The 27,364-nt window shown below is 39.6% G+C and overlaps 1 protein-coding gene across 10 annotated transcripts in view; it reads left to right on the top strand.

Moving 5' to 3' along the window:
• MCF2L2 (MCF.2 cell line derived transforming sequence-like 2) overlaps positions 1-27,364 on the top strand; it is a 259,999-nt gene that overhangs the window by 129,078 nt on the left and 103,557 nt on the right. For 9 of the 10 annotated variants that reach the window (XR_015162240.1, XR_015162233.1, XM_086395932.1 and 6 more), the window contains 3 exons: positions 913-1,090; positions 9,103-9,194; positions 24,047-24,132. Coding sequence is in view for 8 of the 10 variants with exons in the window: in XM_086395932.1 (XP_086252058.1) it covers positions 913-1,090; positions 9,103-9,194; positions 24,047-24,132 (356 nt within the window). In the remaining 2 variants the exon portion in view is untranslated. Of the gene's footprint in view, positions 1-912; positions 1,091-9,102; positions 9,195-24,046; positions 24,133-27,126; positions 27,290-27,364 lie in introns of those variants that run through there. The other variant, XM_086395957.1, reaches the window with a different exon arrangement.

Genomic DNA, 27,364 nt, shown 5'->3' with positions numbered 1-27,364 from the left:
ATCATGGCATCTGGTCCCATCACTTCATGGAAAATAGATGGGGAAACAGTGGAAATAGTGGCTGACTTTATTTGGGGGGGCTCCAAAATCACTGCAGATGGTGACTGCAGCCATGAAATTAAAAGATGCTTGCTCCTTGGAAGAAAAGTTATGGCCAATCTAGACAGCATATTAAAAAGCAGAGACATTACTTTGCCAACCAAGGTCCATCTAGTCAAAGCTTTGTTTTTTCCAGTAGTCCTGTATGGATGTGAAAGTTGGACTATAAAGAAAGCTGAGTGCCAAAGAATTGATGTTTTTGAACTGTGGTATTGGAGAAGACTCTTGAGAGTCCCTTGGACTGCAAGGAGATCCAGCCAGTCCATCCTAAAGGAAATCAGTCCTGAATATTCATTGGAAGGACTGGTTTTGAAGCTGAAACTACAATTCTTTGGCCACCTGATGCAAAGAACTGACTCATTTGAAAAGACCCTGATGCTGGGAAAGATTGAAGGTGGGAGAAGGGGACGACAGAGGATGAGATGGTTGGATGGCATCACCGACTCAATGGACATGAGTTTGAGTAAGCTCTGGGAGTTGGTGATATCGACAGGGAAGTCTGGCCTGCTGCAGTCCATTGGGTGGCAAAGAGTTGGATACGACTGAGTGACTGAACTGAGGTGAACTGAACTGAATCCCTTGGTGCCTGGCAGTGTTCCAGGTGCTGGAGATACAGTGGTGAAAAGAATACAACCACTGACAATCAAGTGGGAGATACATGCTCTTAGAATCACAATTCTGTACAAGGCAAGATATGCAATGACCTCCATATGGATGCTCAGAGAAGAGGGGAAGATGAGAGAAAGGGAATGCCTCCTGTTCTCAGATTAAGTACAGAGCCACCAGCTCATGATCTACTTTTTTTCCCCATAGACTAAAGCCCAGAAAGTCCTGCAGAAGCTGAGCGATGTGCAGGAAATATTTCACAAGAGACAAATGAGTCTGATGAAACTGGCAGCCAGACAGACTCGCCCAGTGCAACCCGTGGCCCCCCATCCTGAGTCCTCCCCAAAATGGGCATCACCAAAAATCAGCCAGCCCTCCACTTTGGGTGAGTTACTTGGGGAAGGAAGTTTTGTGGTTTTATGTTTCATCCATGCTCGTGAGGATTTAGATTATGCTTATTTAAGATGCATAATGGTCACTGTTTCAACAGATATTATTTAAGATATGGAATAGTACAGGCATTGAAGACTTATAAATTTAGGTAAAACTGAATGCCTGGATGCCAGGAGAAGTTCACAGTCTAGTAGAAGAACAATATAAATGCATGAATAGGATTAGCATAAAAAAAGCTTCATTAAAAACCTTTAAAAGGCCAACAAGATTCTGTTAGCAAAAGAATGGTAAAATTGGTTCTTTGAAAAAAATAAAAAGATGAGTCCTTACATCAGTCCTCCATGGTCTTGATTACTATAGCCTACTAATAAGACTTGAGATTAGGTAATATAAGTCTTCCAACTTTGTTATTTTTCAAGATTGTTTTGGCTATTTTAGGTCCTTTTCATTTCCATATAAATTGTAAAATCACTTTTCAGTTTCTCCTGGGATGAATATGTAGATCACTGAATGAATATATAGTTCAGTTTGGGGAGAACTTTTATCTCACCAATGTTCAATCTTTCAACTTATAAATGTTATAATGTTCCATTTATTTAGGTCTTCTTTAATTTTCCTCAACAATTTAGTAGTTTTGAGTGTAAAGATCTTAAATATGTCATGCTTGTAAAAAGCTGTATGATAAATGGAATTTACCATATATAACTATTATCAATAGGAATATATTTCTGTATAGAAATGTAATCCTATCATCTGTAAATAAGGACAGTTTTACTTCTGTTTCAGTCTTCACGCTTTTTTCCCCCTTGCCCCATGATAACGGCTGGAACTTTTAGTAGAACATTGAATAGAAGTGTTAAGATCAGACATACATGATTCTTCCCAGTTTGTAGGGAAAGAACTTATTGTTCACCTTGAAGTATATGTTAGCAGTAAGTTTTTCACAGATGTACTTTATGAGATTGAGAAAGTTCCCTTCTATTCCAGTTTGTTAAGAGTTTTATCATGAATGATTGTTGAATTTTTCAAATGCTCTCTTTGGTGCATATAGTTAGTTACTAGTAGTTGCTCAGTAGTGTCCGACTCTTTGCAACCACATGGACTATGGCCCTCCAGGCTCCTCTATCCATGGAATTCTCCAGGCAAGAATACTGGAGTGATTTGCCATTTCCTTCTCCAGGAGATCTTCCCAACCAAGGGATCAAAATTGCCTCACTTATGTCTCCTGCATTGGCAGGCAGTTTCTTTACCACTAGTGCCACCTGGGAAGCGCTATGTGTGATTTTTCTCCTTTATTGGTTTATATGGTGGATTACAGTGATTTATTTTTATATGTTAAAACAATCATGCATTCTGGGTAAACATGCTTGGATATTTTATATATATATATATATAAAATTTGTTGCCACATGTATTTTGAAACTTATTAAGCATGCACAGATTCATAATTATTTTATCTTGCAGATATATTGGCCCTTTTATAATAATGAAATATCATTCTTTCCCTTCTTATCTTTAGTAATAGGCCCTATATTGAAGTCTACTTTGTCAGATATTAATATTGCCATTCCAGCTTTTTATGCTTAATGTTTACATGATACACTTTTTCATTCTTCTATTTCTGACTTTATTTTTAAAGTATATTTCTTATAGACAGCTTTACTTGGGTCTTCCCTTTTAAAAACATTATGTTAACTTCTATCTTCTAATTAGAGTGTTTAATTGATTTTACATAATATGTAATTATTGATATAGTTGGATTTAGAGCTACTATTTCATTATTTGTTCTCTATTTGTCTCATACTTTTTTTATTCCTCTTATCTCCTTTCCTGACTTTTTTGAGGTTAGCCATTTTTTAGTATTCTCTTTTAATTCCTCTACTGACTTTTTACATACATACACACATACCTTTTTGCATTGTTTTTCCCCCAGTGTTTCTTCTAGGTATTACCATGTGTATCCCTAATTTCTCACAATCTACTTTGAGTTAATATTGTAGCACATTGTGTAAATACAGGAAATTTGCAACAGTATAGTTGCATATGCCGTTTAATCATCTTCTGTGCTATTCTTATCCTAAATATTACGTCAACATATGTTACATACCCCAATATTGTGTTATAATTTTTGCTGTAAACAGGCATATATCTTTCAACAAAATTTGGAGAAAGGACGAAAAAAGGAACAAATATATAGATAATTTTATATTTACTTCCTATTCACCATTTCTGATGTTCTTTATTCCTTATTGAATTACCGTCCTGTATTTTGTCTCTTCCGGCTGAAAACCTTCCTTTGGCATTTCTTGTTTTGCAGGTCTGTTTGCAACAAATTCTTTCAGTTTTTATTTATCTGAAAATTATGGGGTCTTTTGATAACTCTCCATTTAATACAATTTACAGTCCCTGTCTCCTACCACATATTAAGCTTTTTAGAATTAAAAAGTTGATAACAGTTTAGTGTTATAACTTTAGTGTTTAGTTCACTAAATTCACAGTTTTGTGAATTTCTTTCCAGAATTTTTCCACACACATACACACACACATACACATGTACACTCAGACACACTTATGCATGCACACCACAGATACACACAGACATGCACACATAGAGACATCCTTGGATGGTTGGAAACAGGGCTTGGTTCTCTTGACCTCTTATATAGGGCACTTTCCCAAAGCTAATTATACTCCTTTATATGACTTTGCTTCCCTCATTATTATTATTATTATTATTATTATTTGGATTTCCCTCATTATTTTAAAGGACATATATTTGTTACAAATAAACAAAGCACGACGATAAATTGTTTCTCAGCTTTTCAAACACAAGACTTCACAGTAACTAATGATCCTAGGATCCACAGATCTTTGACATGTCCGAACAGGTACTGTGGACTTTGATCAGGCGACTTGCTTATTTTGTATAATGCTCCTATGCTTTTGTTTTGGAGATTAACCACTGAGTGTGGATTCTAGCTGGTTGACAACAGGATTGTTGAACACATTCATCTGACTCCTTAGTAACTGAGTCCATGCCAAGATAAAGTATTATATTTCACAGTGTAAGGAACATTGTCAGGGCCACTTAGAGGTGGGAGCTGGAATCTCAGCTCTGACTCTTGGTAGCCAAGTGTCTTGGGTACTCTGAACCTCTCTGAAGTACACAAGGAACGTGAAAACATTCTTTTGTGGCTATGTGTGCCCATTTGTGTCTGACTCTTTGCAACCCCGTGGGCTGCAGCCTGTCAGACTCCTCTGTCCATGGTGTTTTCTAGGCAGGAATACTGGAGTGGCTTGCCATTTCCAATCCAGGGGATCTTGCCAACCCAGGGATTGAACTTGCATCTTCTGTGTCTCTTGCATTGGCAGACAGATTCTTTACCACTGTGCCACCTGGGAAGCCCCCTTCTGTGGCTATGCTGCTGCTGTTGCTAAGTCACTTCAGTCGTGTCTGACTCTGTGCGACCCCATAGACGGCAGCCTACCAGGCTCCCCCGTCCCTGGGATTTTCCAGGCAAGAACACTGGAGTGGGTTGCCATATCCTTCTCCAAAGCACGAAAGCGAAAAGTTAAAGTGAAGTCGCTCAGTAGTGTCTGACTCTTCGTAACCCCATGGATTACAGCCTACCAGGCTCCTCTGCCCATGGGATTTTCCAGGCAAGAGTACTGCAGTGGGGTGCCATTGCCTTCTCCGTCTGTGGATATAATAGTAGCTAAAATATACTGAGTGCTTACCAAGACCTAAACACTTTGTGCATATTAATTCACTAAGGCCTCATACACACATACATACTCTTCAGTTTAGTTTAGTCGCTCAGTCATGTCTGACTCTTTGCGACCCCAGGAATCGCAGCACGCCAGGCCTCCCTGTCCATCACCAACTCCCATAGTCCACCCAAACTCATGTCCATTGAGTCGGTGATGCCATCCAGCCATCTCATCCTCTGTTGTCCCCTTCTCCTCCTGCTCCCAATCCCTCCCAGCATCAGGGTCTTTTCCAATGAGTCAATTCTTCTCATGAGGTGGCCAAAGTATTGGAGTTTCAGCTTCAACATCAGTCCTTCCAATGAACACCCAGGAACTGATCTCCTTTAGGATGGACTGGTTGGATCTCCTTGCAGTCCAAGGGACTCTCAAGAGTCTTCTCCAACACCACAGTTCAAAAGCATCAATTCTACAGCACTCAGCTTTCTTCACAGTCCAACTCTCACATTCATACATGACCACTGGAAAAACCATAGCCTTGACTAGATGGACCTTTGTTGGCAAAGTAATGTCTCTGCTTTTGAATATGCTATATAGATTGATCATAACTTTCCTTCCAAGAAGTAAGTGTCTTTTAATTTCATGGCTACAGTCACCATCTGCAGTGATTTTGGAGCCCAGAAAAATAAAGTCTGACACTGTTTCCACTGTTTCCCCATCTATTTGCCATGAAGTGATGGGACCAGATGCCATGATCTTTGTTTTCTGAATGTTGAGCTTTAAGCCAACTTTTTCACTCTCCACTTTCACTTTCATCAAGAGGCTTTTTAGTTCCTCTTCACTTTCTGCCATAAGGGTGGTGTCATCTGCATATCTGAGGTTATTGATATTTCTCCGGGCAATCTTGATTCCAGCTTGTGCTTCTTCCAGCCCAGCGTTTCTCATGATGTACTCTGCTATAAGTTAAATAGGCAGGGTGACAATATACAGCCTTGATGTACTCCTTTTCCTATTTGGAACCAGTCTGTTGTTCCATGTCCAGTTCTAACTGTTGCTTCCTGACCAGCATATCGGTTTCTCAAGAGGTTGGTCAGGTGGTCTGGTATTCCCATCTCTTTCAGAATTTTCCACAGTTTATTGTGATCCACACAGTCAAAGGCTTTGGCATAGTCAATAAAGTAGCTTGAACATCTGGAAGTTCACGGTTCACATATTGCTGAAGCCTGGCTTGGAGAATTTTGAGCATTACTTTACTAGCATGTGAGATGAGTGCAATTGTGTGGTACTTTGAGCATTCTTCAGCATTGCCTTTCTTTGGGATTGGAATGAAAACTGACCTTTTCCAGTTCTGTGGCCACTGCTGAGTTTTCCAAATTTGCTGGCATATTGAGTGCAGGACTTTCACAGCATCATCTTTCAGGATTTCAAATAGCTCAACTGGAATTCCATCACCTCCACTAGCTTTGTTCATAGTGATGCTTCCCAAGGCCCATTTGACTTCACATTCCAGGATGTCTGGCTCTAGGTGAGTGATCAAACCATCATGATTATCTGGGTCATAAAGATCTTTTTTGTACAGTTCTTCTGTGTATTCTTGCTACCTTTTCTTAATATCTTCTGCTTCTGTTAGGTCCATACCATTTCTGTCCTTTATCAAGCCCATCTTTGCATATGTTTCCTTGGTATCTCCAATTTTCTTGAAGACAAAGTACCGCACAATTGCACTCATCTCACATGCTAGTAAAGTAATGCTCAAAATTCTCCAAGCCAGGCTCAGCAATACATGAACTGTGAACTTCCAGATGTTCAAGCTGGATTTAGAAAAGGCAGAGGAACCAGAGATCAAATTGCCAACATCTGTTGGATCATCAAAAAAGTGAGAGAATTTCAGAAAACCATCTACTTCGCTTTATCGACTACACCACAGCCTTTGACTGTGTGGATCACAACAAACTATGGAAAACTTACAGAGATGGGAATACCAGACCACCTGACCTGCCTCCTGAGAAATCTGTATGCAGGTGAGGAAGCAACAGTTAGAACTGGACATGGAACAACAGACTGGTTCCAAATCAGGAAAGGAGTACATTAAGGCTGGCTTAAAACTCAACATTTGGGAAATGAAGATCATGGCATCTGGTCCCATCACTTCATGGCAAATAGATGGGGAAACAGTGGAAACAGTAAGATACTTTATTTGGGGGGGCTCCAAAATCACTGCAATTGGTGACTGCTGACACAAAATTAAAAGACAGTTTCTCCTTGGAAGAAAAGTTATGACCAACCTAGATAGCATATTAAAAAGCAGAGACATTATTTTGCCAACCAAGGTCTGTCTAGTCAAAGCTATGGTTTTTCCAGTAGTCATGTATGGATGTGAAAGTTGGACTATAAAGAAAGCTGAGTGCTGAAGAATTGATGGTTTTGAACTGTGTTGTTAGAGAAGACTTTTGAGAACCCTTTGGACAGCAGGAGATCCAACCAGTCCAGCCTAAAGGAAATCTATCCTGAATATTTATTGGAAGGACTGATGCTGAAGCTGAAACTGTAATACTTTGGCCACCTGATGTGAAGAACTGACTCATGTGAAAACACCCTGATGCTGCAAAAGATTGAGAGCGGGAGGAGAAGGGATGACAGAGGATGAGATGATTGGATGGCATCACCACCTCAATGTACATGAGTTCGAGTAAACTCTGGGTGTTGGTAATGGACAGGAAGGCCTGGCATGCTGCAGTCCATGGGGTCACAAAGATTGGACATGACTGAGGACTGAACTGAAGTGAACTGAAGCTAAGGCTCTTTAATATTGTATGCTTCATATGTGGAAGAGCAAAACTTGAGTTCTGGCAACATTGCTCCCACGTCCTTGCCTTTAACTTCACTGCTGTACTTAACAGAGTTAAGGGGAAGTGGTTCTCAGTCATGGGTATTGCCAATCAGTATATGCATTTCTAGCTTCCTGTTACTATGCCTAGAATCATTCAGGTTACAGAGATCCTGCAGAGAACGAGGAGCCCAGTGGGTTGTTCATTGTTATAAAATAGATTCAGCAGTCATACAACCTGGGGCAGCTATCTGTGCACTTCACTACAGATTTCAATGTAACATGTTTAGAAAACCCACAGAAAGATCAAGGGGCTTCCAGTTGGCTCACAGAGGCTTGGGAGGGCCTCTGGAGGCAAGACAGTCAACCTCCATCAAGTCTGCCACACATAAGCATCTGGGTGGTATTGGTGACATTAGGTGGATGACATTTTGGCCACCAGACCTAGAAATGTTCATATCCTGTCCTGGGTTAATCGCATGTATCCTGTGAGTTTCCCAAAGGGACTGTATATACAAGGGTGGTGATGGTGACCAGTAAGAATGTAAAGTACCACTTACTTACTAGTCTTGTAGTCATTACCCCCAGGGCAGCCTTCTGGTAAAACTGTTAGAAAGCTACAAATCTAACCAGGGCTTCTCCTCCCCAAATCCCAATCTTACTGCCAAATGACCGTGGAGGTTGAAGACGGCTATTTCCCAGGCATCTTAGTGCCTGGTGGGAAGGAGAGGAGGGAGAGAGAATGATTGAGACATAAGAGTAAGAGCAAGCCTGCCCAATTTCCTCCAGACTCAGCAGATTCTTCACACAGTCATCCTGTCCACTAATAAATGCAATTGCATCAATTCTGGAATGCAACTGTTAGATCATTAGGTTAGCAACAATTTCTATCCTCTTACATAATCATAGTGTGTTTAAATGGTAAGATTTTAGTATTTTTCAAATTTCCTATTAATAATCACTAATTAATTACCTGTATAATGGAAAGAATATGCTCAGTAGAATGTGGTACCTAGAATTCAATCTTCCAATCCAAGAACAACATCAAGTGCAATGTTATACATTGCAAATGAAAATGCTAAAGCATCAGTATATAAACAGAACCCATGAAGCTTAGAATAGTTAAGGAAGACTTCATGAAGAAAACAACTTTTTAACTGGGCCTTAAAAATGGGAATGATGGAAACTATCATTTTTACCATGTTACCTTGATTGACTGGTTGCAGTTTGATGTTTTCCCTTGGTGTTGGGTATGACTTTTTTCTCTTTGGATCAAGTGCCTGGGATCAAGGACTCTTTCTTTTCTGCATCTCCTCTTCACCTCCAATTTCATCTACTATTTTGAAAATATGTAGCAGCTCAATTAAGCTTTGTTAATCAACTACATCAGCATGATCCAAGTCAGGCTAAGTGCTCTGAGTTATTAGCCAACTAGCCAAATTAATGGCAGGTTTCCTTTATCTCTCTAGTTCCTCATCAGAAAACATCTGAGGAACCTTATACAGAGACAGATTTAAACTCAGAGGAAAAGGAAGATGATGAGACTAAATCTGAAGTCAAGGTAAGATCACCTTTCCTTTACTGATAGAAATTTCTGACATATTTAAGAGTGCTGCCATCAGTCAGTCAGTTCAGTCGCTCAGTCGTGTCCGACTCTTTGCGACCCCATGAATTGCAGCATGCCAGGCCTCCCTGTCCATCACCAGCTCCCAGAGTTTGCTCAAACTCACGTCCATCGAGTCGGTGATGCCATCCAGCCATCTCATCCTCTGTTGTCCCCTTTTCCTGCTGCCATAATTATCAATAAACCAATAAATTGTTTCCCTATTTTATATCTATCATCACCCCCAGAAGATGTGCCCATAAAGGCACATAGCACAGTCTAGCGCTCCTAAGAGATGAGCTTTTAGAATTGCTTCCTTTTCTTAATTGCAACTAAAAATGAAAAGCTGTTTGGTCATACATAACTGGGGCTTCCCAGGTGGTGCTAGTAGTAAAGAACCACTAGTGCAGGAAACAGAAGAGACATGGGTTTGATCCCTGGGTCAGGAAGATCCCCTGGAGGAGGGCATAACAACCCACTCCAGCATTCTTGCCTAGAGAATCCCATGGATAGAGGAGCCTGGCGGGCTACAGTCCATAAGGTTGCAAAGAGTCAGTCACGACTAAAGCAACTTAGCATAGCACATACAGCATAATGTACATGATTGTTGGTAGATAATGTTTTATTGAAGAAAAAATCATTTTATTCATTCCTATAATCTGACTTGATATTTAAAATTGGTAGAACAGTGTATGCTTTATATAAGAACATGACGAAATTGCATACAGCTACACACACACACACACACACACACACACACACATAGCTGATGAACTCTGAATAAGCACTGTGGATTGTGTCAAAGTCATTTTCTTGCTTTTAATACTATACTCTAGTTGTGTGAGATGTTAACATTTGAGGAGGTTGGGGGAAGAATTCATGGGACTTACCTGTACATTTATTTGTAAACTCATGTGAATCTACAACTATTGCAAAATAAAAATTTTTTTTTTCAAAAAAGCATAAGCTTTGGAATCTGGCAGACCTAGATGTAAGCAATATAACCTCTCTACACCTCAGTTTCTCATCTGTAAAACTGGTAATAACAACAGCTACCTCCTGAAACTGTTTTAAACATCAATAGAAAATTTTGAAAACAGCCAAGCACTGTATAATTGTACAGTAATGCTATATTCAAAAACCCAAGCAAAATGAATTATGAATATGTATCGCTGTTTAGCAACCCCAGAACAGATCCCCTTTCCTCTGCCTCACTGAAAAATTAAATATCTGGCTGACTGAATGGTTCTGAAACACAAGCTAGTAGGCTGTGGGCTCAAATGTACTTCACCAATGGTTCATATTCATCATTCCTAATGTGTCCAAATCTAGGTCCCCCCAACAGAGAATCCACTGACCATTAAGGAGTCAGGCAGAAAGCAAGTCACAGGCTCTTCTTCCTGGAGGCAGATACAATGTGGGAACTAGTTCCCAGCAGACTTTCCTTAGAAAGTTGCATTCTTCTGTGTTTGTTCAGCCATCCTTCTGTATTCCGGGCAGACGAGGGCACTGTTACTGCTGTTTTAGCATCCCTAATAGTTGTAGGTATTACATCACCCTGTCTTCTAGAGTTAGGAAACAGTTTGCAACTTCATACAGTCTTATAAAAAAATTTTTTTTTGTCAATGTCTTTGTCTGGTTTTGGTATCAGGGTAATGGTGGCTTCATAGAATAACTTTGGGAGTGTTTCCTCCTCTTCAGCCTTTTGGAAAAGTTTGAGAATGATCAATGTAAGTTCTTATTTGTATGTGTGGTTAGAATTCCCCAGTGAAGCCCTCTGGTCCTGGACTTTTGTTTGCAATGAGTTTTGATCATTATTATTATTATGGATTCTATCTCACTTTCAGTGATCAATCTTCTCAGATTATCTATTTCTTCTTGATTCAGTTTTAGTGGGCTGTATGTTTCTAAAAGCTTGTCAATTTCCTCTAGGTTGTCCAATTTGTTGGCATATAATTATTCATAGTATCATACAGTCTTGGTCAAACAACTTTTGAATGGGCAAATGTAAATAAACTTCACCTGACTTAACATTCAGGAAGTCTGTGAAATCATTAAGTTATATAAAAAGGGTTTAACTATGATCACCTTCAAAACTGAGCATCAATCTACCCTTTTCTGTACCCTGGTCTCCAGAGAATGTCATCTCTGAAGGTGAGGTCTGTGTCAAGTGCACCAGAGCCCAGATTGGGTACCTGAACTCACATGTCATTGCATTGACTCACAATGTGATTTCAACTCATTTCATATCTCTGTGACCTACTGTGCCTATCTTTAGACAGCATATTTATGACCTGCACACTTTTTTGTTATTTATTTTTAATTGAAGGATAATTTCTTTACAGTATTGTGTTGGTTTCTACCAAACATAAACATGAATCAGCCATAGGTTTACAATACTTTATAAAGATGCCATGGGAGTTGTCAGTATGTAAAGGTTCTCATATATAAGAATTCAAATTAGAGTAAATTATTTCAATAATTATAAACAATATGAGTGCTATTGTTTTATTTGTTGTAAAAGAAAAAAAAAAGGAAATATTGTCAGTAAAATAAAGCACATTTCCTCAGGGAAAACCTCAAAGTATTTAAGGCCAAAGGTTTCCATAAGCTATATTTATCATTTACTCTGATATTGCTACTGCTACTGCTAAGTCGCTTCAGTCGTGTCCGACTCTGTGCGACCCCATAGACGGAAGCCCACCAGGCTCCCCCGTCCCTGGGATTCTCCAGGCAAGAACACTGGAGTGGGTTGCCATTTCCTTCTCCAATGTATGAAAGTGAAAAGGGAAAGTGAAGTCGCTCAGTCGTGTCTGACTCTTCGCAACCCCATGGACTGCAGCCTACCAGGCTCCTCCGTCCATGGGATTTTCCAGGCAAGAGTACTGGAGTGGGGTGCCATTGCCTTCTCCGACTCTGATATTACATACTGGTAAAAATAAACAGTGCAGGAACAGGGGTGGCTATAGACAGAGGCCAACAGGGTTGGAAAATGTTGAGTAGGATTCAGAAAACTCTGACCACCAAACCTCTGATTTCTTCCTTCTGCTGTGCTGTTTGTTTAACTCAGGCTCCAAGCCCATCCTGCTAAGATGCTTGTTCCCACTGGGTTTAGGCAGATCATCAACAGCAGAGGTCCTCCTGAGCAGACACAGGTACAGGCTATTGCCATCCTTCTGTGCTTGTGTTGCTTTTTCCCTTGCTGTTGCCTTGTTTAGGCATTTAATGAAGGGCTTTTCTCACAAGAACTTATATGTTAACAGTCAAGGTAGAAAAGCAAGCAGAGTAGGAACAGAGGCTGCCAAACTTCCTCATTTTGGAGAACAGTGGCATGTCAGACTTTTGCTTCTAAAGCCCACAGCTATGAGAAGAGTAAGCAGAATCCACAGTCATGAACAATATAAGTAGGAAGATAGGAGATTTGTGCACTAAAGCCCCAAATCCTGGACCTAGAAATCAATTTAGAATCAGTAAAGGCAATTAGTGTTTCCCAAGGTGGGTGGTATAACCAGGAAAATCATCATTCTAAAATATGTAAGAAAACTAGTAAGAAAAAAGGTAAATTAGAAAAGAAGGTTTAGATACATGCCTGGATTGTTCAAAGCAGGGACAAGGAAGTTGAATGACACCAAGAACAATCACTGATGCTTGTGTTTTATCACTGTCGAAAGCAGATGACCAGGATAGGAGAACACGCATCTGCCTCCAGGTAACAATTCCGACATCTTTTAAGCCTTAGGCCAGGAATTCAAAGATGAAATGAAGCCACAGCCAGTCTAGGAGAGTGAATCATAAGGTTGTGATAAATGTTCCTCCTTGCCCTCAAGAGGAAATGCTCATGGGCGGAAAAAAAAGCTTTAAACCCAAATCATTCATGATTTCTGCTGGAATCACTGATACTACCTGCAGGTAAGATCATGATACAATTTTATCATCATCAGAGAATTCATTCCCAAAAAAGGTGTCCCCTGTTCTGTGGCAGGAGGATCTCTGGTGTGCCAGTTCATAAGAACTTGACAAGCTCAATTTGAGGAGGCAACTGAGACTCATGGGGCAGTCTGGCAGCTGTGAAGGCATGTGCTTGGCCCCCTGACACTGTCTCTGGGAAAGCCACAGTGGAGTCATTTGCTGTGGTTGCTGGCAGTAGTGAAGTGGCTACTTTCTGTCTTTCATGTCACCAGTTGGAAGTTGAAAGCATGACTCACCGAGGCTGCTTTCCCTGGGCTGTGCATATCACTGCCTCTTTGAAGCTGTAAGGAAGCCAGAGGCTGATGAGAGTTTTTTTCTTGAACACCAACCCTCAGGAAAAAGGAAGCGCTGTTGGCCGTGAGCACCATGAACAGTGTTTCTGGGCACCTATTAAAATAGCAAGGCCTTTTCAGGCTTCTGAGCAAACAGGCTCCTTCATAAAATTTTTTTAAAAGCATAAAAAGCCAAGGTAGAAAGAAAACTGAGGTGAGGGAATGGTTGCTACACTGACTGAGGGCCAGACATTATGCTGGGTCCTATGTATACCTGACTTCATCACTAGTCCTCAATTTGTGAGGAAGGTGACCCCTCCTTTCTTTTATCTGTGATGCTGCTGAGATTTGGAGAAACTAAGTGAGTTTCCCCAGGGCTCACACATCCAGTAAATGATTGAATTGGAATCTGAAATTAGCAGTTTACTTAATCTTGCATTTACTTTTCTATCTAATTTAACCTATCTACATTATAACTTACTTAATCTACCTAACTAGCAATTTACTTAACCTTTCATCCTCTAACTTTCCTCTTCTGCAAAATGCAGATAAAAAGTGACCTCCTCCAAGTGGCTGATTATATGAGTAATATATAGAAAGCACCTAGCATGATGCCTGGCATACAGAAGATTCTTAGTAATGTTAGTTTCCTATTTAATCCTATATTTATTTATAAACATAATAAACATAGAATAATCTGTATAAGAGATGAAAAGAAGCTGAAAGAAGGTCAGATTTAGGTCTTAAATAGCTTCTCCTAATCTTGAATATGTATCTTTTTGCCAAATGATAACAGATCATGGCCAAATTCAGTTCATTGCTTTCTCACCCTTCTGAATCCCAGAATCTTTCATTTACCAGTTTCTCACCAAGAGAACGTGTACTATAAGCACATTTCACTGTTCACTTTCTGTGATGTTTTGAAGTCTGATCATTCTTAGAGATAATAAGAAATTCAAAGAATCCACCAAATCTTGAGCTCCCCAGCCAAGCTCTCTGATCAGTTTCTAGAATGAAGATTCTTAAGGTTTCCTATGTACAACAACCCTGAGAAGCTTATTCACAAAACAGATTCTCAGGCTCCAGCCACAGAGATGCTAATTCAGGAGGTCTGGGGTAGGGCCCAGGAATCTGAATTTTTAACTTGTGCATATGGTGACGAGAATGCAGGTGGTATAAGGACTGCACTTTTGGTCACATGGGACTAGAGGCTATATGTGTAGGCCATTCAGATAAAGAAGAAATTATTAAGGTACATATGGGTTTCATAGGCTAATACAGGGTCCAGAAGGTAGGAGAGTGAGGATGTGACTATATTCATCTTATGAGAATATATTTTTCACTGAAGGAACTACATGAAAAAAAAAAAGAATAATAGTCAGACCACTGTTGGCTTTGCTCTTTGACCAATACAAAATTGACCTGACTAAAATATTTGATGTGTCCCATTTGGGTGGCTTATTCAGCTCAATTTAATAAATATCAAAGCTATTGCTATGGGTCACATATGGGAAACAATTCTAACATGGGACCTAAATTCAAGAAACTTATAAGTTTCAGGGGAGAAACAACCTATTTCTAATAATTTATAATACGAAGCAGAATGACATACCTCTGGTAAAATGAATATTATGTATTAGAAGGCAGAAGTTTGAGTAAGCTCATGGACATGAGTTTGAGCAAGCTCCGGGAGTTGGTGATGGACAGAGAAGCCTGGCATGCTGCAGTCCATGGGGTCGCAAAGAGTCTGATACGACTGAGCGACTGAACTGAACTGAGAAGGCAGAAGAGGGGACAGTTCGTAGCAAGTATGTCAGGAACATTTATTCAAAGAAGGTGACATTTGAACTTTAAAGAATAAGTACAGAGTACCAGTCTGGATTCCTACTGTTATATAGAGGTTTCCCACTAACTAGCTATTTTATACCTGGTAGTGTATATAGGTCAGTGCTACTCTCTCAGTTTGTCCATATTCTCCCTCTGGTGCTCTGTAACAACCTAGAGGGGTGGGATGGGGGTATCAAGAGGGAGGGGATAGATACTTATGGCTGATTTCCATTATCAGACACATATAGATGCTTATAGCTGATTTTTATTGTTATACAGCTGAAACCAACACAACACTGTAAACCAAGTATCCTTCAACTGAAAATTTTAAAGAAAGAATAAATGCAACTTTGAACACAATGCAGTTGAAGCCACCAAGGTGAAAAGGCTACAAGCTGTGCAATTCCAACTCTAGGACGTTCTTGAAAAGGCAGAACCCATGGAGACAGCAAAAGATCAGTGGTCGCCAGGGGTTAGTGGGGAGGAGGGATAAATACGCAGAGCACAGAGGAATTTTAGGGCAGAAAAGTACTTTATGACCTGTCAGTGCAGGTTCTTGTTTGCAGCAAGTATACCCTCTGGGGATGTGACGGTGGGGGCTGGGGACAAGGGATCTCTGCCTTCCATTCACTTTTGCATGCAACCTAAAACTGCTCTGAAAAATAAAACCTATTTAAAAAATTAAAAGAATAAATGCAACTTTGAAAGGTAGATAAGACAGAGAAGGCCAGTCCAGGATGGGGAAGGAGTAAAGCCTCAGAAATCTGAAGGGAGCATAGGCTATTCTGGGAATAGTCTAAGAAAACTGGGAAGGTAGACCAAAGACAGATTGCTTAAGGCTTTGGTTGAGGGTTTTTGCCAACAAGGGCACCTGTGTACTGGCACGACATGGATACAGCAATGGAGAGTAAATTAGATGAAGACAGGCAGGCTGACCACCTGCCAGCAGTTGTCACAGTCTAGCTGAGATTTCGATGTTGAGAGCCTACTAATGGCAGTGGCAAAAAAAGAAGATGCGCAGAGCTCATACCCATTAGTCCAGATGTTCCGCTGCACCCCCCTACCCCACCAGGAATACTCTAGACTGTTAAAGAAAGTTTGATGAATGAAGGAATAGATCAAGGCAGAGAAATAAGAGGATAGATTTAATGGGGAAGGAAAGGAAGATACTGAAGAGCCCTTCAAGTTTTTCATCTTGGATCCCTTAGGAGATGAATTTGTTAGCTAACATAGAGCACTCAGTTCAGTTCAGTTCAGTTGCTCAGTCGTGTCTGACTCTTTGCCACCCCATGAACCGCAGCACGCCTGGCCTCCCTGTCCATCACCAATTCCTGGAGTTCACCCAAACTCATGTCCATTGAGTCAGTGATGCCATCCAAACATCTCATCCTCTGTTGTCCCCTTCTCTTCCTGCCCTCAATCGTTCCCAGCATCAGGGTCTTTTCAGATAAGTCAGCTCTTTGCATCAGGTGGCCAAAGTATTGGAGTTTCAGCTTCAACATCAGTCCTTCCAATGAACACTCAGGACTGATCTCCTTTATGATGGACTGGTTGGATTTCCTTGTAGTCCAAGGGACTCTCAAGAGTCTTCTCCAACACCACAGTTCAAAAGCATCAATTCTTCAGTGCTCAGCTTTCTTCACAGTCCAACTTTCACATCCATACATGACCACTGGAAAAACCATAGCTTAACTAGACAGACCTTTGTGGACAAAGTAATGTCTCTGCTTGTTAATATGCTGTCTAGATTGGTCATAACTTTCCTTCCAAGGAGTAAGTGTCTTTTAATTTCATGGCTGCAGTCACCATCTGCAGTGATTGTGGAGCCCAGAAAAATAAAGTCTGACAATGTTTCCATGTTTCCCCATCTATTTCCCATGAAGTGATGGGACCAGATGCCATGATCTTCGTTTTCTTAATGTTGAGCTTTAAGCCAACTTTTTCACTCTCCTCTTTCACTTTCATCAAGAGGCTCTTTAGTTCATCTTTACTTTCTGCCATAAGGGTGGTGTCATCTGCATATCTGAGGTTATTGATATTTCTCCTGGAAATCTTGATTCTAGCTTGTGATTCATCCAGACCAGCGTTTCTCATGAAGTACTCTGCATATAAGTTAAATAAGCAGGGTGACAATATACAGCCTTGACGTACTCCTTTTCCTATTTGGAGCCAGTCTGTTGTTCCATGTCCAGTTCTAACTGTTGCTTCCTGACCTGCATATTGGTTTCTCAAGAGGTTGGTCAGGTGGTCTGAGATTCCCATCTCTTTCAGAATTTTCCACAGTTTATTGTGATTTACAGACATGTAAAAATTGTTACACTAACATTTATGCATTAAAGTTAAAATCACATGAAATAAAACAACCTCAGAAAATTTAGGATGTATGAGCAACTTCCTTTCAGTGTCCTAGGCTTACTTATTTCCTTCACATTTTCTTGGTTGGGGAATGGCAGAACAGTATCCTGTGACATATTCCTTACTTTCTGATATTTTTAACAGAACTACAGACCTGCATATCATTGGTAAAACAATGTTTGTAGTTTTTTGAGAAGACATTTCCTTCCATAAACAAATATTATAAGTAATGTTTAGATATTAGTCCAACCTATAATAGCCAATTTAACCAGTAAGAACAGTGAACTAATTATTAACAATTCTAGCTGGGAAATTCAAGACCTTAGATACAAGAGATCCTAGAAAATTTTGTAAAGTTTGCATCTGGGACCCATTTCCTTATCTTCTCTAGTTGTTTCCTCTTTCCACAAAGCTTCTGGACCACTAATGCGTGTCTCCTCAAGCTTGCTCTTCCCTCCAAAGGATTTCAGTCTATAAAATGTTCTAAAGCCTTCCTCTTCTGCCTCCTCTCTTCTCCCCTACCTCTCGGAAGCTTCCTCCCAATACAGCTGATCTGGATCAGAGGTGAGAGAAATCTGAATGAGCTAGTTCACAGCAATGCATGGCTGAGTGACTGGCAGTCCCTTAACCCCTCTGCAAATACTTGCCATCTTTTAAAAGGGACTGACAGCCCCTTTTATCCAAAGGAATCTTTAGACTGTGGCTTCTTCAGTGAAGTGTAGGAAAAAGTGTGCTGGAAAAAGGTCTGGGAGAGGGAGCAAATAGGATGGAACAGCTGGCTAGGGATTCCCTTGAAGGATAGGTTCTCTAATTGGTTCCTGTTCAAAAGTCCTTCCTATTCTCCACATTAGGACCCACTGAACCTCAAAAATCAGCGGGGTGGGGTTTCCCTTTCCTGGTAGTTCCAGCAATGAAGAGGGCAGACTATTTCCTCTCAAGCTGATATTTTTCACTCTGAGAAATACAATGTCTTCAAGGTCACCCTAGACTGAGGCTGGAGGTTTCCTTTCCTTTCCTTCCTGCTCTCCTCCTCTAAGCCATGCCAATCTATTTTATTCAGAGGTTCTTACTTTCCATACCTCTTTTGCTTTCTTGGGTTTTCATTATTAATTTACAGTGCCAGAAGAGGCTTAACCTTAAAGACTTCCTGTAATGATCACTCCTCATACTTTAAATAATAGGGTAGGACTTCCCGGCTGGTTCAGTGGCTAAGACTCTATGCTCCCAATATAGGGGGCCCAATTTCAATCCCCACTCAGGGAATTAGACCCTGCATGCTGCAACTAAGACCCAGTGCAGCTAAGTAAATAGATAAATAAATATTTTTGATAAAAATAAATAAATAATGAAGAGGTGGTTTAGCTCCTTATCTGCCTTCCATTTTCTCTCTCAGAATTCAGTCTAGCAGCTTTTCTTTTTAAGAAATGTGATAATATAATAAACCATACCTTTAAATTACCAGATACCATCTCTTTAAAAGAGTTGGAGATGAAGTTGCTCTCTGAGCATTCCTAAAATCATAAAGAGAAATCACTTAATTTCAGGGAAAAACTAATTTGATTCTGTTTCAGACGTTGCTGTCTCTTTTGGGGGGAAAAATGTTAATAATCAATTGAAAATTAGCTCTTGATAATATTTACAATGTAAGTTTTAAAAAGATAGATTCTTCAGAGAAATTGAGATTTAAAAAAATTTTTTTTTACAAAATTCCTTTAGGTTTGGCACTTAGCCTATTTTTTTCAAGTTTTGAAAATATGTCTTTCTTCAAAATATAGGGGAGACAAACAATCAGATTCTATGTTGAGTAGATATAGGAAGTCATGATTAAAGGTGATTCAGGAAAAACTGCATGTAGGTTGGTGTCACTTTGAAACCAGGGAGAGGCTAAGGTACCGGGAGTGATGCAGAGCCTGGAGCAGCTACCAGCCTGCCTGCCTTAATGAACACAGTAGGAGGGAGTTCCCCACCTGGTTGGCCTCCCAAAGGAGTAGTTTATGCATTGGTTCCCTTTTACAGCACCAGTTGACTGAGAAAATCCCTTCTTTGGGATGCCCTGGGGTATTTCCAAGTCAGGGTGACTGAAGGAAAACAGGATATGATTTCACAAGAAACTTGCTCTACTTTCAAATCACCTCATTTTATAATTCATTCAGTGAGGTTTGTAAGGAAACCCTAACAGAGAAATAAAGCAGCAATTGGTGGGTTGGTCTGTGGTCAGTTTTCTTGGCTCATTATTTGAATCAAAGGACCAATATTTGAAAACAAGCATTTATTTGTATATATTCTCCTCATAGAGCTTTCAGGAAGCTTAATTCAAAAGTTTCCCAAAAGCACTCTAGCTGTAGGTTAGCTTTCATCTCAAAATTGGAAGCAATAACACCTATGTTGGTATTTTATATTATAAACAGAGGAACATTTAATTGCCAAATTACTCACCTCCCTCATTTTACACAGAAGAAAATGGATACCCAGGGAGATTAAGTGACATGGCCAACATCTCCTAGCTAGCGATTAATGTGGGGGCTCTTATACATAAGCAGGTAGCAACTGCCCCACAATTACTGAAGATCAGCATGCTGAGTGCATTACATAATTGTCTATTGTAATCTCCACCTAGTAGATATTAAAGAACCAACCATAAATACCATTTATTAAGCTTTTCCTTTGTGCTAAGTATTTTAATGTTTGCCAACAAAGGTCCATATAGTCAAAACTATGGTTTTTCCAGTAGTCATATATGGATGTGAGAGTTGGATCATGAAGAAGGCTGAGCACCAAAGAACTGATGCTTTTGAATTGTGCTGGAGAAAACTCTTGAGAATCCCTTGGACAGCAAGGAGATCAAATCAGTCAATCCTAAAGGAAATCAACCCTGAATATTCATTGGAAAGACTGATGCTAAAGCTGAAGCTGCAATACTTTGGCTATAAAGAGCTAAGTCATTGGAAAAGACCCTAATGCTGGGGAAGACTGAAGGCAGGAGGAGAAGGAGGCGACAGAGGATGAGATGGTTGGATGGTATCACCGACTCGATGGACATGGGTTTGGGCAAACTCCAGGAGATAGTGAAGGACAGGGAAGCCTGGCCTGCTGCCGTCCATGGGGTCATAGAGTTACACCCGACTGAGCGACTGAATAACAACAATCACAGTAACCTTCTGATATAGATATTTTTACACCTATTTTACTCATAGAGAAGTAAGGTGCTACCCAAGGCCACTTTGAAAAAAAAAACAAGCTGGGGATTTCCACCCAGATTTACCTCTCATGCCTCAGTTTGTATGTTTTTCACTCAGTTTTCACTCTTTAAGAGATTTTCAAATTATAGGTCACAGTGGTAACAGTGAACTCAGGTGGGTTTACTAGCATTTATAAATAAATAAATAAGTAAAAGAATAGAGTGCAATGGGATAGAATTTAAAATAGAATGTATCCAATCACAAAATCACACAAACATTTTTCAGTTACATGTACATCTGTTGTATGTTTTTTCCAACACCACCAAACAATTAACTCAGTTCTACACAGTCTACTTGGAGATAGCATCAGATTCCAAACAATGAGGACTCAGCCTTATTAAGACTGCTCCCAAGCCCCTTCAGAGGCCAAAGGCAAACACAAGTTGTCACCTGTGCTTCTGAGAAACTGGCTAGGTGCTTCCTAAAAGTTACCTCATTAACATAAACCCAAGTGTGGTTGAAAGGGATTTGTTATAAATATCAAGACACTCTTAACATAGCAAATTTTAGGAGCTCTGTGCCAGATGAAAATCAAATATCGATTTCTCAACTATAAATCACAATATATATGTGTAAGTGTTATTATGTAAACATTTTTCCTGTGGACTGTGGTCAGATTTTGAAAGCCACTGCACCAAACTAATCCATCTAAACCTTAGCAAAACACTGGTATATAGTGCAGGTAACTGCAGGCTCTCATTAAAAGAGTCCCCAGATCTGCTGTGGGTCCTTCCATATATCCTCAAAAACATGGGTGTTGTATTCCATCAACCTTGATTGACAGAGGACTCTCCTTCCACCCTAACACCAACTGTCTGACATGTGGCCATAAGAACATAGGTTGACACAACCAAGTCCATACCCAGGCATTTCAGCAAGCCTGTGAAGTCCTCTCAAACATGACAGTCTGTATTAGAGGGGCATCATCATTCTGTATAAAAGATGACAAATTTCAGACCTGTACCTTGAGTCACTGTTATTTTTCCATCACTATAAAAGGTTGTCATGAAATAAAAGACTCTACAATCCACCATAGTAACAATAGATCACTAGAGTTAGAAAGAGCACAGTTCATTTCACAAGTGTAAGTGACTTTTACAGTGAGAGGGGGTTTTGTTAATAATGATAGCTACTCTTTCTGAAGGTATTGCATGTTGTGGATTCAAAGGTGAATAAGGCTGGAGCTCAAAGTCTAGTGGGTATTTTTGTCGTTGTAACGTCACAGAGGAGAACTAGAAAGGGATGCAGTGTAACATTAACTGCCATAGTAATTAGCTCAACATTACATAGAAAATGTGAAGAAAGAGCTTTGATAGTGTGGTGAAAATACCTAGATTGGTTTGAATCCAAGGACTGGTATTTACTTCTGTGTATGATTGAAGTGAAAAATAAATTCTAGTCTCTGGTCTAGAGAGTCTAAATATATATTTAAGACTAAAATATATTTAAGAGGGAACTAAAATATATTTAAGAGGGAACTAAAATATATTTAAGAGGGAACTAAAAATTTAGATTCTCATTGAAATGATAGCCTATATTAAAAGAAAAAATATGAACCTGAATGAAAGATTGTTCTTATATTTTAGAGCTAAATTAGCAAAGCTAGTATCTCAAATCCTTTTATTAGCCTGCTTTCTGGATATGATACCAGGTTTGGGAAGATATCTATAAAAGGATATAAATATCCTTTATATATATATAAAAGGATAGAAAATCCTTGGTTTTCTTTCATACACTGAACTTTTTAAAATTGCTGTTTCTGTGGTCTGCATTGTAGATAATAAAACAAGCTTAACTTGACTGCTCTCTGCTAATCCAGATAGAGGATTCTCTTGCATTGTCTACATCTATCTGAGCAGCCTGTCATTCTGACCTGTTCTGCAAGTTAGTTCATCTGAGACTGGGCAAAGCTCATCCTTCAACTTTTAGTTCAAATTACAAGGAATCTTTGTGTTTATTCATTAAGTTTCGCTTAATGATACTTTTGCAAGAGGGCCCCTTCTAAATCTCTACTCTCTTTTGTGACAGTGTAAAATAACTCATTTAAACAGAACCTAGCAGGCAGGAAGAACTCAAATGCTGGCTAATTATTTACTTGCTCATTATTGGTTAATACCTTTATTATAATACTACGGTCGCTATCAGTATGATACACAAATTCACGTTCTTGTTAAAATTATATTTTCTTGAAAGTAAATTCAGTAGGGGTCTTGTTTCTTCTTGAGAATTAAATGCCCAGTGTTATTCTGAAAAAGATCTGCAACCCTATGTGGCAGATAGTGCTGTTACCAGAAGGGGGACCCCCTCCCCCCCACTTACAGGGCCCAAGAGTGGGCTCTAATACTCGGAAATGAATTGTCTGAGGAGACACACGTACTGACAGAGCAAGAGAGCTTTTTGGGAAGGCGCCTGAGTGGAGAGTAGCAGGGGAAGCAAAGGCAGGTTTGGCAGCTATGGCAGGGAAACCTGCCACATGGCTCTCAGGTTTTATGGTAATGGGGTTACCTTTCTGGGTTGTCTCTGGCCAGTCATCTTGCTTAGCCCATATTTGGTCTGGCTCAAGGTCCTTCCTGGTGACACAAACATTTCTCAGCTAAGATGTATCCCAGCATAAGAGTTTCTGGGAGGTTGGCAGGACATATTATGGATTGGCACCTCCTCCTTCCTTTTGGCCCCTCTCAAATTCTCTCAGAAGCAGCATTTCGTTCCTTATCAGGACCTTCTGTTGTGAGATAGTTCATGCAAGTGGTTATTATTGTGCCTGGCCAAGGCAGGCAGTTGCATGGGTTCCATGTTCTAGGGGAGGAAATCAAGAGATTCAGTGAATTTGCCCAAGGTCTTAGAGGTGGCTCATAGTGGAGCAGGACTTCCAACTATCAGCTGGCTTTACCAGCTGCATGGGTGACCGCTCTGCACTGCCCAAGGAGGCAGTGTGATGGAACTTGTGATTACCAGCCTGTGAAAACTGGACCCCAGACTTATCTCATCTCTGCCTTTAGCTCTCTTTCTAAGCTTGAGCAGGTCACAACTTCTCCAAACCTTGATTTCTTACCAAAGAAATAGAAGACATTTGGGAATAGAAAAATATAGGTAAGAGCCCTCCTCCCCAAACAAATAGATGATCTTACCAAAATTTCTTTCACTTTAGAATGAAGAAATACTTGAAAGCAGTCATGATGCGGACAACCCTGAGCCAGAGCAGCCTGATGGTTCCAAAAATCTTTCTCACAGCAGGTAAGATTTCACATCCCTTTGTAGAAGTCATTTTAACCTTTTAAGGGGTGAGTGTGGTAGGGGGAGGAAGGTGGGATATATTCACTTTTAAATCTCATAACTAATCTTTCCTAGGTAAATTAACATATTTATTCTGTATACTAACTAACCTTCATTATTTACCCATGAACAAAATTCATGAATTTCATAAAAGCAACAAGCAGGAGCTGAAAAATGGCACCTACAAAGGCTTTTTAAAAACACTGGATTATCAAGAAAATTGTAAATGAAAAGCTATTGCTAATATGAATTATTGATTTTAAAGCATTTAAAGGATATAGGTTCCCCAGAGACACAATTTATACAAGTGTAATGCTATCTGGGGGGCTTCCCTGGTGGCTCAGTGGCAAAGAATCTGCCTCACAGTGCAGGAGATGCGGGTTTTATCCCTGGGTCAGGAAGATCCCCTGGAGAAGGAAATGGCTATCCACTCTAGTATTCTTTCCTGGAAAATGTCATGGACAGAGGAGCCTGGCAGAGTACAGTCTAGGGGTATTGATTTTATTGACACAAAAGAGTCAACACAATTGAATGACTAGACAGCAGCACAGATGCTATTTTTGGCCTACAGAAAGGTATCTGCGTGCATATGAATGCTCTCTTGATCAGAAAGCCTAAATTATGGCAGTTAAGACCAAAAGGATGAGATGGTTGGATGGCATCACCGACTCTATGCACATGAGTTTGAGTAAGCTCCAGGAGTTGGTGATTGACAGGGAAGTCTGGCTTGCTGCAGACCATGGGGTTGCAAAGAGTTGGACATGTCTGAGCAACTGAACTGAACTGAAGACCAAAAGCATGAAAGGAAACTCGCTTTTTAAAAAATCTTTACACTCAGAATTCTCATCATTACCTCTAATCTAGCATTTGTCATGTTTTTTTACCGACACCATTTGACTTACAAATTCCTTTATGAGCTGCTTTTATCGTCCAGAGTCTATCACGTTTAGCTCTTAGCAGGCCTCCATAAACATGCTTGTAATGAAATGAACAAATATCTTTCAGAACTCGCCTCTTGATTAAAGCTAATATTAGTTTAATTAGACTACTTGCTATTCTTTCCCTTTAAAGTGTATTCAAGGAAACATGTGGGCTATTACTGGTTGAAATATACCTTTGAGTTATAGTAAAAGGAGCAATTCAGCATATCTGAATTAGGTTGGGTTGTGTCTGAGATGAACCACTTGACAATGTGTTCTGTTGTTTTCCTTGACAGTATATCATTGGGGAATTCTCTATTACTACAACCACACTTACTTTTATAATTGTAGTTTGTCTTATAGTGAATGCTTTAAGTTAATTGGTGAATTATTATATTAATTTATAGTAGTGGTTTAGTCACTAAGTCATGTCCAACTCTTTGCCACCCCATGGACTGACTGTAGCCCCCTAGGCTCCTCTGTCCATGGGATTCTCCAGGCAAGAATACTGGAGTGGGTTGCCATTTCCTTCTTTAGGGGATCTTTCCAACCTAGGGATTGAACTCAGGTTTCCTGCATTTCAGGCAGATTCTTTACCGACTGTGCCACAAAGCAATGATTAAATTATACTTCTAATGAGAAAAACAAATAGGAAAAGTTACAGCATTTAATGAAACAAAAATATATAAGATTCTTACAAAAGAACTTTGAGAAAAAGCCAAATTAGCTAGTGGATTGAGCAGGAGATAGGAGAAACTGTAAGATTACTCATTTTGTTCTCCCAGAAGCTTTGAATAACTACTATAAGGTCATACCTTTGCTGTAACAATTTAATCTGTATTTCCTTTTTTACTTTTGATTTTACAGTTTTGAGTTTTTAATGTATAACTAATATAAATTTGTTGGGCTACAGTTGGATAGGTATAATATGCTTGGCATATAGTAAGCATTCAGATTTTGTTGAATAAATTATAAACTTTTAAGTAGTACAGGTAAAATGTTATAACAATGTCCATTAAGGGTTCTGAATAATTAATCTCTTCACATTTGGATGGCTTGCCAGAATAACATTACTTTATTATATTTGGAAAAAGTAATGATTTTAAGCATTATGTGATAATACTGGGCATAGTCCCTACCTTCAGAACTTATATTTTAGCTAGGGAAAAAAACGCATGAAATGATTCCTAGGTAGCACAATAATGTATGTGATTCAGTATGTATTTTAGAGGGAGGGGAGGAGATGCTTAATGGAAGAGCAGAATTGGGGTTGTAGATATAAGATTTCAACAACTTCAGGAGAAAGTGTTTCTGAAAAGGGAAACCAGTTTATGCAAGGTAAGGTTGGTCATGAACAAAATTTGTGGTGGGTAATGGTGGCTACAAGGAGTGAAGGAGGAAGAGAAGATTAGATAAAACCTTGAAAACCAGGCAGAAGAGATTGGACTTGATGCTGGAGGCAGTAAGGAGCCTTTGAGTTCTGGAGCAGAGTAACATCATATAATGAAAGCTTGAGGCTAGTCCCACTGCAGGACAAACATAGTTACGGAGACATCTAACATTTCTCTCATTATTACAGAAGAACGAATAACCCTGTATATCACTAGTTCTCTGTTCTGATTCTCATTGTAGCTGTGGTATTCAATTAAAGTCCCAAATACAGGTCAACTCAACTCTTCTGCGTAATTATCATTTAAGTCCCAACTACAAACACCCCAGCCATGCCTCACAAGTAAAAAGTTCTACTGCAACCAAATAATTCAGGTGCTTCTGAGTTTTAAAAATATATATTGAATCACATCATCTAGTATGATAAAGAATCAAGAAAGAATCAGGTGAAAAGCAGATGATCACATACTATGTACAAATCTACTGAAATACCAAACACTGCAGAGCAGGCCTAAGAACATTCCTAATGTTAAGAGACTAGGGCTAAATTTGAATCAATGTTTGGCTAGTTAATGATACCAAATAAAAGGAAAATGGTGTCTTAAGGCACTATGGCTATAGTTCTTATTTCATCTTTTCCTAACAGTCTATTAGGAGAGAAGACTTCCCCCACTTAGACATTCCAGAAGAAACCTTTCAACAAACAAAAGAAGCACTTTAGATGGTTCCACAATGCAGACAACACAGCAATCCTCTATCCTGGGCATAGCAGCAAGTCTGAACAGGAAATAGGATTAAGATCACGTATTACAGGCCTCTCTGACATTAAACAGAACCAGTTGATGACATAAACAAATAGTGTTCACCCAGGAGTTTAAAAGCCT

This window comes from Bos grunniens, chromosome 1 (assembly GCF_055505025.1).
Source record: "Bos grunniens cultivar Pamir isolate PY7600 chromosome 1, Bosgru_T2T1.0, whole genome shotgun sequence".
Taxonomy (NCBI): domain Eukaryota; kingdom Metazoa; phylum Chordata; class Mammalia; order Artiodactyla; family Bovidae; genus Bos; species Bos grunniens.
The sequence above is the reverse complement of the archived record's forward strand: the minus strand, read 5'-3'. Positions and strand labels throughout refer to the sequence as shown.